The sequence below is a fragment of the Phodopus roborovskii genome, unplaced genomic scaffold (assembly GCF_943737965.1).
Source record: "Phodopus roborovskii unplaced genomic scaffold, PHOROB, whole genome shotgun sequence".
NCBI classification, from domain to species: Eukaryota; Metazoa; Chordata; class Mammalia; order Rodentia; family Cricetidae; genus Phodopus; species Phodopus roborovskii.
In genome coordinates, this window is record NW_026126588.1 from 3,002,781 (window position 1) to 3,012,128 (window position 9,348).

At 50.5% G+C, this 9,348-nt stretch overlaps 1 protein-coding gene across 1 annotated transcript; it reads left to right on the forward strand.

Annotated features, from left to right (window-relative positions):
* The first annotated feature begins 210 nt into the window (after positions 1–210).
* LOC127236569 (uncharacterized) lies at positions 211–6,931 on the forward strand. Its single transcript, XM_051204280.1, has 8 exons — positions 211–255; positions 1,581–1,670; positions 1,785–1,982; positions 2,076–2,408; positions 2,454–2,678; positions 3,076–4,021; positions 6,281–6,306; positions 6,896–6,931. Exons 1-8 carry the CDS (start codon positions 211–213, stop codon positions 6,929–6,931), a joined length of 1,899 nt encoding a protein of 632 aa, XP_051060237.1.
* Positions 6,932–9,348: the final 2,417 nt, after the last annotated feature.

Here is a 9,348-nt window from a genome sequence, read left to right on the forward strand (position 1 = left end):
GCTCAATTTTCATAAATACCAAATTTCATAGGCTTTGGGCTCATTTTTTTTTAATCTTAAATGTCTGAGAAGGTCTATTTGCTTGGCTCTTTGCTAATGCTGTGTTCACCAGTGAAGGAGTGAAAGCAAGGAAGAGAAGGAGCCAGAGGTCACCTGTACCCTTTCCAACACTAAAGGGCAGAGGAGTAAGACAGAAGCAGCCAGGTGCTGATGGGGGAGCGAGAGGACAACCAGGAGACATGTGACCTGGAAGCCGTGTGAGTAGGGATGCCCATCTGAGACAAGAGGCTCCCGATCCCAGTGCCCAGCACCACAAACCTCCAACAAGATCAAGGCCCAGAAGAACCATTACAGAGGCTATAATGGCCCCAGTGATACCAGAGGGCGTTCTTCAGGCCTCCTGTGCCCGAGTGACCAGCGGGAGGGATAGAGGTCCTTAGGGTGGAAGATTTGGAGACTCACTGACCACTCCTTGCATTGGTGGTGACGTAAACATCTGCTGTTACAATGACAACCACAGGTAAGGTTAATAGGTAAGGTTAAGGTCATATCTGGCATGAGGGAAGGAACTGTTCAGCATTTAGCACGTCCATACAAGGAGAATGAGGCTCAGCCAGGGCAAGGGGACACAGCAGATTCAGGAGGCTAGGAAGGAGAAAGAGCTAGAATTCTTGTGTGAATGCTTCTTAATTTTAAGACCATATCGTTCCTAGGCATGAAGGGCCAGAGCTTGTTTGTGTGGCTAAAAATGATGAGACAAGAGTCACAGATGTAAAGACAGAGCCTTTAACATGCATGAGTCCCTAAGTTCAGTCCTCAACAATGGGTTCCCACAACTCCAATTGGAGATGCAAGGCAGAGAACCCCAGCCCTTTGAAAGCCTGAGGCCAGCCAGCCAGTCTGGTGTACACAGCGGCAGATCACAAGAGACTTGTGTCAAGTTGGAAGGTGAGGAGCAACATCTGAGGTCTTCTGACTCCCACATGTGTGTCAGCAAGACGGCTTATACCTTAAGGACATGGGTTCAATTCCTGGAGCCCACGTGGTAAAAGGAGAGGATCAACTCCCTCAAGCTGGCCTGTGACCTCTACACATGCATCTAACCAAAGAACAATAGTTTAAGTTCAGGGGAAAACCTTTAAACCAAAGGAATAAGGTAGGAAGAGATGGAAGATACCCAATGCTCCCACCCCCACAATACTTTAAAATTTTAAGTCATGCAATGGTGCATACCTTTAATCCTAGCATGTGGGAAGCAAAAGTAGGTGCAGCCTGGGCTGCACAGAGAAACCCTGTCTCAAAAAAAAGAGAGAGACAGAGACAGAGAGACAGACAGAGACAGAGACTGGCTCCAGGGCACTAGCCTTTCATCCCAGCACCCAGGAGGTAGAGGCAGGCGGATCTCTGTGAGTTCAAGGGCAGCCTGGGCCACAGCGTGAGACCTGTCTTCAAAAAAGAAGACAACCCCAAAACAACAAAACCCTGGAGTGGGTGAGGCTGGTTGAATGGAATTGGTAAGGAAGGAGACCCCAGCATTTCTTACATTTGTGGGTTCTTCACCCTGTTTTGTTCCTCGTTAGTGTGACAAGATATTCCTCAAAGAGGCATGGCCCCCTGCCTTGCTGCCTCAGAAGACCACCGGATTTAAACAATCACTTCTGCGCAAAGCTGTGAGGCTTCTAAGTGGTGGGCCCTGAGGGCTTGGTGTTTCTTCAGCTAACTGATCACTTCCAGGGAGAGAGCATGAGCGGTCAGCTCTATCCCCCACATCTCCTCCCATGCAGGGCACCCCCCCCGGGGCACCCCATCCCCCGGGGCTCCCCACCTCCCGGGGCTCCCCACCCCCCGGGACTCCCCACCTCCCGGGACACCCCACCTCCCGGGACACCCCACCTCCCGGGACACCCCACCCCCCGGGACACCCCACCTCCCGGGACACCCCACCTCCCAGGGCACCCCCCCCCGGGGCTCTCAGTTTAGTGGCAAGGAGTGGGAAGGGTGCAGCCTTCAAGATAGAGTTCCTGTAGCATTCGTAGTCTGTTCGACAGACCCACAGTGTGAACCCTGTCCAGCAGATCCACAGTGTGAACCCTGTCCAGCAGATCCACAGTGTGAACCCTGTCCAGCAGATCCACAGTGTGAACCCTGTCCAGCAGATCCACAGTGTGAACCCTGTCCAGCAGATCCACAGTGTGAGCCCTGTCCAACAGACCCACAGTGTGAACCCTGTCCAACAGACCCATAGTGTGAACCCTGTCCAACAGACCCACAGTGTGAACCCTGTCCAGCAGATCCACAGTGTGAACCCTGTCCAGCAGATCCACAGTGTGAACCCTGTCCAGCAGATCCACAGTGTGAACCCTGTCCAGCAGATCCACAGTGTGAGCCCTGTCCAGCAGATCCACAGTGTGAGCCCTGTCCAGCAGATCCACAGTGTGAACCCTGTTTAGCAGATCCACAGTGTGAACCCTGTTCAGCAGATCCACAGTGTGAACCCTGTTCAGCAGATCCACAGTGTGAACCCTGTTCAGCAGATCCACAGTGTGAACCCTGTCCAACAGACCCATAGTGTGAACCCTGTCCAACAGATCCACAGTGTGAACCCTGTCCAACAGACCCATAGTGTGAACCCTGTCCAACAGACCCACAGTGTGAACCCTGTCCAACAGACCCACAGGGTGAGACACATCTATGTTAATGTTGCTAGGATCCATATAAGGTTGACTGTAAGGCTGAGTTTTGTGGCCGTGTTCGAGTGTGCATTGAGCTTGCACAAGGTTCTAGATGTAGTCCCAGCCCCAGAAAAAAGCAAAACTAAACCAACACCCCTGAAAAACATAAAAGGAACAACTGAACAGTTTGTTTTTTAAATGAAATTGATATAACTCATGTGTGGGTGTGTGTGCGTGTGTGTGTGTGTGTGTGTGTGTGTGTAAGTGCAAGCTTGGGTAAGTGTATGGAGGTCTGGGAAGGTGCTGAGCCTCCTCCTCCTCTTCCTCCTGTTCCTCCTTTTTCTCTCTTTCTTGTTTGAAACAGGGTCTCGCCAGGTAGCTCTGGTTGTTCTGGAACTGGCAGATTGGATTAGAGGTATATACCACCATGCCCTACTGTGTGTATACCGCCAGGCCCTACTGTGTGTATACCGCCAGGCCCTATTGTGTGTACACCGCCATGCCCTACTGTGTGTACACCGCCATGCCCTACTGTGTGTATACCGCCAGGCCCTACTGTGTGTACACCGCCATGCCCTACTGTGTGTATACCGCCATGCCCTACTGTGTGTATACCGCCATGCCCTACTGTGTGTATACCGCCAGGCCCTACTGTGTGTACACCACCATGCCCTACTGTGTATATACCGCCATGCCCTACTGTGTGTATACCGCCATGCCCTACTGTGTGTACACCGCCAGGCCCTACTGTGTGTACACCGCCAGGCCCTACTGTGTGTATACCGCCAGGCCCTACTGTGTATACACCGCTATGCCCTACTGTGTGTATACCGCCATGCCCTACTGTGTGTATACCGCCAGGCCCTACTGTGTGTACACCACCATGCCCTACTGTGTATATACCGCCATGCCCTACTGTGTGTATACCGCCATGCCCTACTGTGTGTACACCGCCAGGCCCTACTGTGTGTACACCGCCATGCCCTACTGTGTGTATACCGCCATGCCCTACTGTGTGTATACCGCCAGGCCCTACTGTGTGTATACCGCCATGCCCTACTGTGTGTACACCGCCAGGCCCTACTGTGTGTATACCGCCAGGCCCTACTGTGTGTACACCGCCATGCCCTACTGTGTGTATACCGCCAGGCCCTACTGTGTGTACACCACCATGCCCTACTGTGTATATACCGCCATGCCCTACTGTGTGTACACCGCCAGGCCCTACTGTGTGTATACCGCCAGGCCCTACTGTGTGTATACCGCCATGCCCTACTGTGTGTACACCGCCATGCCCTACTGTGTGTACACCGCCATGCCCTACTGTGTATATACCACCATGCCCTACTGTATTTATCCACCAGGCCCTACTGTGTGTCCTCTTCTGTCTCTCCCTCCTTATTCCTTTGAATTAGAGTCTCTCCCTGATTCTGGAACTCTATGTTTTGGCCTGTAGCCAGCTAGTCCGATTTATTCTCGTGTCTCCACTCCCCACAGGGTCAGGGTGGCAGGCAAGTATGAGACCATGCCGAGCTCTTCGTGTAGCTGCTGGGATATGAACTCAGGTCCTCATGGTCCTTTTAGCCACTGGCCATCTCTCCAGTGCCAAGTGGACTTAGTTTTAAGGTGTTATACGTTCATCTCACGTAACATACAAAGTGTCTTCATTTCAGCCGATGGTATTTGATATTCGAAGACTTATGGAGCTCATCTTTGTTAATTTTCATGGATGACCTCCCACCGTGATGTGCTTGTTTCATCAGACCACATCTCCATGTGTGATAGGGACCTGGCTGTTATCTGTGTCATTATCTGTGTCCCATGCTCATAGAGCTGGATCTGCTGCTGAGGGCAGGGCCTTGATGCTGCTGGTCTGCGCCATTGCCATTGGTACCGGTCTGGCTCTGGAAGGGACTTCAGGAGATCAAGGAGGCAATGTGCTGTGTGTGCACTTATGTGTAGGAGGGTGGCCAAAGCCTATGTGCACCCGTGTTTTGAAGCTGTGGTAAATATTAACAAGGCAGTGGGAGCCAGGCCCTCTGGGAGGCCTAGGCTCCCCGGTGGGGAGGAAAGGAGATAAAGCTGTGTACCTTAGATAGGGCTTTCAACCCGGCCTCCGAAGCTGTAGCACCCAGGCTGCCAGGGACACACGGGCATGACTCCTGTTCCCAGAACCAAGATGCCTCACCTTGCCGGGAGATTCTCAGAACTCCCAGACCGCAGAAGGACCACTTGGCCTTTTTGTTTGCGGCGCCTCACCCGGCTTCTCCAAGGCCCCTCCTCATGGCCCACAATCTTCACCTGCATAGCTCCCATCTCCACATTCCCTTCCCCAAGGGCACAGCTCATCCAAACTTGAGGGCCCAGGAAATGGATTTCATTAAAAAACAAACAAACCCCTTCCCATTAGGGTTGGGAGATGTGGCTCAGGTGGCAGAGTACAAGTCTAGTGTGCACAAAACCGTGGTTCATTCTCAAGCACTTCCGAGGCTGGGCATGGTGGCGCATGTCCACAATCCTGGCATTTGGGAGGTAGGAGCAAGAGGATCAGAAGTTCAAGGGAATTCTCTGTTACACTGTGAGTTGGAGGCTAGCCTGAGCTACATAGGAAAGCTCCGTCTTTTAAGTGCTTGTGGTGTTGGCTGCCCCTTCCCTCTTAACACCAAGCAGCCACGATGGTTGCAGGTTTGAGTATCAGAAGGCTCGCCCCAGAACAGCTACAGACACACACACAACTGAATGTATTCCTACGCTCTTGAAGCTCTCGCTCTCTCTGAGAAGGGAAAGTAAGAATGTTGCAGGTACTTGCATAAACAAATATTGCAAAGACACAGAGAAACCAAAACGATTGCGTACATAGTGGCAGAAGAGGGAGGGACAGGGCGTGCTGGGAAGGAAACATTCTCAGGGTTTATTAACCTTGAGATTGAGCAGTGCAGATACAGTATCGAGTTTAAAAAAAAAAAAAAAACAGGTGAGACAAAATTTCAATTGTTTCCTTCCTTTTCCTGGTAGATGTGGAGTAGTCGCACATTTTGCTCAGTGTGAGAGCTTCGATACTGAGTGATCCCCAGAATGCGTGTGGGCTCGGTTTGCCAAGCAGAGCATCGATTTATGTGGCGGCGGGGAAAGTGAGTTCTTTCTAGGCACAGTTTAGGAGCGCTTTTTAACTCTTCTGTTTATCCTCTGGTTTCCAGTCTGATAAGAAAAACCAATTTCTATTACTTAGCGCCCAGCCTGAAGTAGGGACATGAGTCCTCTAGAACCTCAGTCTAAGGGACCTGGCTGGTCCTTAGGGAGGTGCCCATGTCCTCACAGGGTAGTCCTAAACCCCACCCCTGTGGACCAGGTGGCGTTAATGGGGGTCTCCCGGGTGTTCTGACCCACCACTTCTGCGCCAGTCCTGCCTCTCCCGTCCCAACCCTGGAAACTTCTTTATCCCTCGCTCGGTATGCAAACACTTGAGTGTTTTACTTGAGCGCTATATCAGGTCCCCAGAACCTTTACTGCCAGCCTCCTCTAGAACCAGAGAATGTGTGTCTTGAGGGTCTAAGGAGAGTTGTGTATCCTTGCTAACAAGTCATGACACGCTTGTATCTGCCACTCAGACTTCGGCCTCCGTGACGTGGACGAGGTGAGGCCTGTGGGTCAGGGGGCATAGCACCCAGGGGGCTGCCCCGACAGCCGGTGTAATTGAGTGAACATTGGAGCAATGGATTGGACTCAGAAGGCTGTTTCGCTTTGCCTCGGGCATGATATTCAGGTTGTCTGCCCTAAGATGGGCAGAGGACAGATGGGAAGCCTCTGGTCGTTCTTAGAGTTTCTGAGGTCATTGACCCAGGAAAGCAGGGCGTGTCTGGGTGGAGCAGGCCAGGACACACACTGGATTGTGTTTGTTTCCTTCTGCCCAGAGGACACTACTCTCAGCTGCATGGAGGGCTCAGTCATGGCTTCCTTGGTACCCTGAGGGGCGGCAGATGTCTTCCTGGCAAGCCTGTCCCCACTAGGACCAGCCTTGGCGTCTACAGCCTTCATCCTGTCCCCTCCCAGCTGGAGACACCCGCTCTGAGGGTGCCTGGAGATAGGGAAGGGTGAGAGGCACCCTGTGGAGGGTTTTCAAGAAGCTGCCTTGCTGAGGGTCAATATTTGTTCAGCTCTTGGGCTGGGGCGGCCCATCACTACCTGTTGCCCCTCACATTCCGACCATCGCACCCCTATCTCAGGAACGTGTTCCCATCGACTTGGGGAACCACGCCTGACCTTGGCAGTGGTCTGCTGTCCTCCTTCATTCCCAGACTGGAAACTGGCCCCAGGAGAGAGATGGAGAGAAGAAAGCCCCAGCCAAGCCCCAGCCTCCTGTTCTGCTGCCAAGGGGGTGGGGACCTTGGCAGAGTCCCACCTGGGTCTCCACTGACATCAGAGTTTTAGTTCAGCAAACACTTCCTAGGTGCCCACCTCATTCCTGAGAAGATGGAAAAAGAAAAGGGCGGTGCATGTAGCTCAGGGGTAGAGCACTTGCATGTGTGAGGAGGGTCTGGGTTCCGTCCTAGGACAGAGTAAAACCTGATGTGGGGGATGATGGCCTGTAAGTGTCTATACCGGGGAGCTAGAGGCAGGAGGATCAGAGTTCCAGGACATTCTCAGCTATGTAGTGAGTCGGGATAACCTAGGCTACCGTATTCCTCCCCAGACTCCAGAGTTAACTAAAAAGGTTTATATACCTTTTCACTTTTAGCTTATAAGAAGCTCAAAAAGCAACAGTTTGTAGTTCATTTTTAAAGTTGTTTTAAAATCATATGTATACACAATGTGTGTGTGTATACATGGGCGTGTGTACATGATGTGTGTGTGTACACATGGGCGTGAGTATGTATACAGGGTGCGTGTGTATGTGCGTGTGTGTGCATGTGTGTATGTGTGTGTGCGTGCGTGTATGTATGCATGGTCTGTGTGTATGTGTGCGTGTACACATGTGTATATGTGTGTGCACACATGTGTATATGTGTATAAACGTGTGTGCATATATGTGTGTGTGTTGTCTGTACTTTTATGTGCGTTCCAGGGATCAACTCGGACTGTGCAGCAAGAACCTTTACCTGCTGAACACTCTTACCAGCACACGGGACACAACATATCTAGTAGATCTGAAACAGAGGGCACATGTTCAATGACTTATTTATTGAGACAGGGTCTTCCTAGATAGCTCTGACTGATGGAGAACTTACTATGTAGATCAGGCTGGCCTTTGCCTCCTGAGTGCTGGCAGTAAAGGACCGTGCCCCAGTCTTGTCTCCAGAGACTTCTCTTGCTGGAATCAAATCACTTGCAGTGAACACATGGCATGGACATGACCAGAACCACCTGTCTCTCTTTCCCTTTGAAGGATGACCTCGTGCTTTTGGAATTCAGCATCTTGTGTATTAAGCTCCATCCCTGCCTTTTACTCATTGGACAGGGCAATCTCATTTCTTGAGGTTAGCTTGGAAGTAAGAGTATGAAGGCAGAGATGAACCCCAGCGAGGGACCAGCCATACCTCCCCCCTTGCCCCTGAGAGTATCCGGAGCCCTTGACTTTGCCCATTACCTCACTTACTTCTTGTTCAAAGGTGGAGAATTTATCAGGGCAAGTTCATCCCAGGCTCTTGAACTTTTCCCACCCCTCCCCTACTTTCTTGAGGGAAGGCATGAAAATTTAAATTTCTATTTTTTTACAGAAAGGAATTTTTTTCCTTCACAAAAGGTAATGCCCTTTGCACACAGCTCTGTCTTGTCTCATTGCTCTTTCTAGAAAAACTTTTTCTAAACAAGATTGTGCTGGTCCTTTTTTACTGCTGCGTAGTATTTCATCACATGGTTGATTCATCATCCATTATTTATTCAACTCAACTTTTGAGTTAGGTAATTTCCTGCTGTAGCTTTGCAAACAGTGCCATGATAAGTTTCAGATATGCGTCATTTATTACATACAGAGTGTAGTTGCAGAATCCATTCTTGGACTTGGGATCATTACTAAAGGACCTATGTGTTAGTAATTTTTGATACATACTGCCAAGTTGTCTTGCACCAAGATTTTAGCAATTAATCCTCCACCAACAATGAATGAAGGTGATTATTCTTCTAAAGCATGGCCAAGGGAGTGTGTTAGCATGTCTGTTATTTGTCTACTATTTCTAATTTGTGCATGCTTCTGTTTACAGTTTAGTTGGCTGTGGGGAGTGAAGTATTGTGTCAGAGAAGGCTTCCCTAGGGCTAAGTGGGGACACAACTCAAACTTCTTGCTTTATTAATGTGTCCCTGGACAGCTAGGAGGAGAGAAAGTCTGGCGTCCATGGGATCTTCCAAATTTAGAGGTGAATAGGAAGGCGGAGTTTCACTCTGTCTGTAACCCATGCTCTGAGGGCCAGTTCATCAGCTAAGAGTGCTCTGTGAGGGCGTCACCAGGACCCTGAGAACTCTTCCCAGGGAGATGGTCTCTGAGATGTAATGGCCTCCAAACCTCAAAAACTTTTGCCATAAAAATACCACAACAAAAGCAACTTAAGGAAAAGAAGGGATTATTCTGCCACATTGATCAAGATTTAGTCCACCGCAGCAGGGCAGTCAGCAGTAACTTCAGACATCTGGTCACCTCACATCCACAGTCCAGAGCATGGGACAATGGATGCTCATGCATGCT

Bases quoted from the DNA above. Each gene is read 5' to 3' on its own strand.
- LOC127236569 (XM_051204280.1), top strand. From the start codon at position 211: ATGGGGGAGCGAGAGGACAACCAGGAGACATGTGACCTGGAAGCC. The intron at 256-1,580 runs GTGTGAGTAGGG...GTTCCTCGTTAG, and splicing joins AGACATGTGACCTGGAAGCC to TGTGACAAGATATTCCTCAA. The intron at 1,671-1,784 runs GTGAGGCTTCTA...CCTCCCATGCAG, and splicing joins AATCACTTCTGCGCAAAGCT to GGCACCCCCCCCGGGGCACC.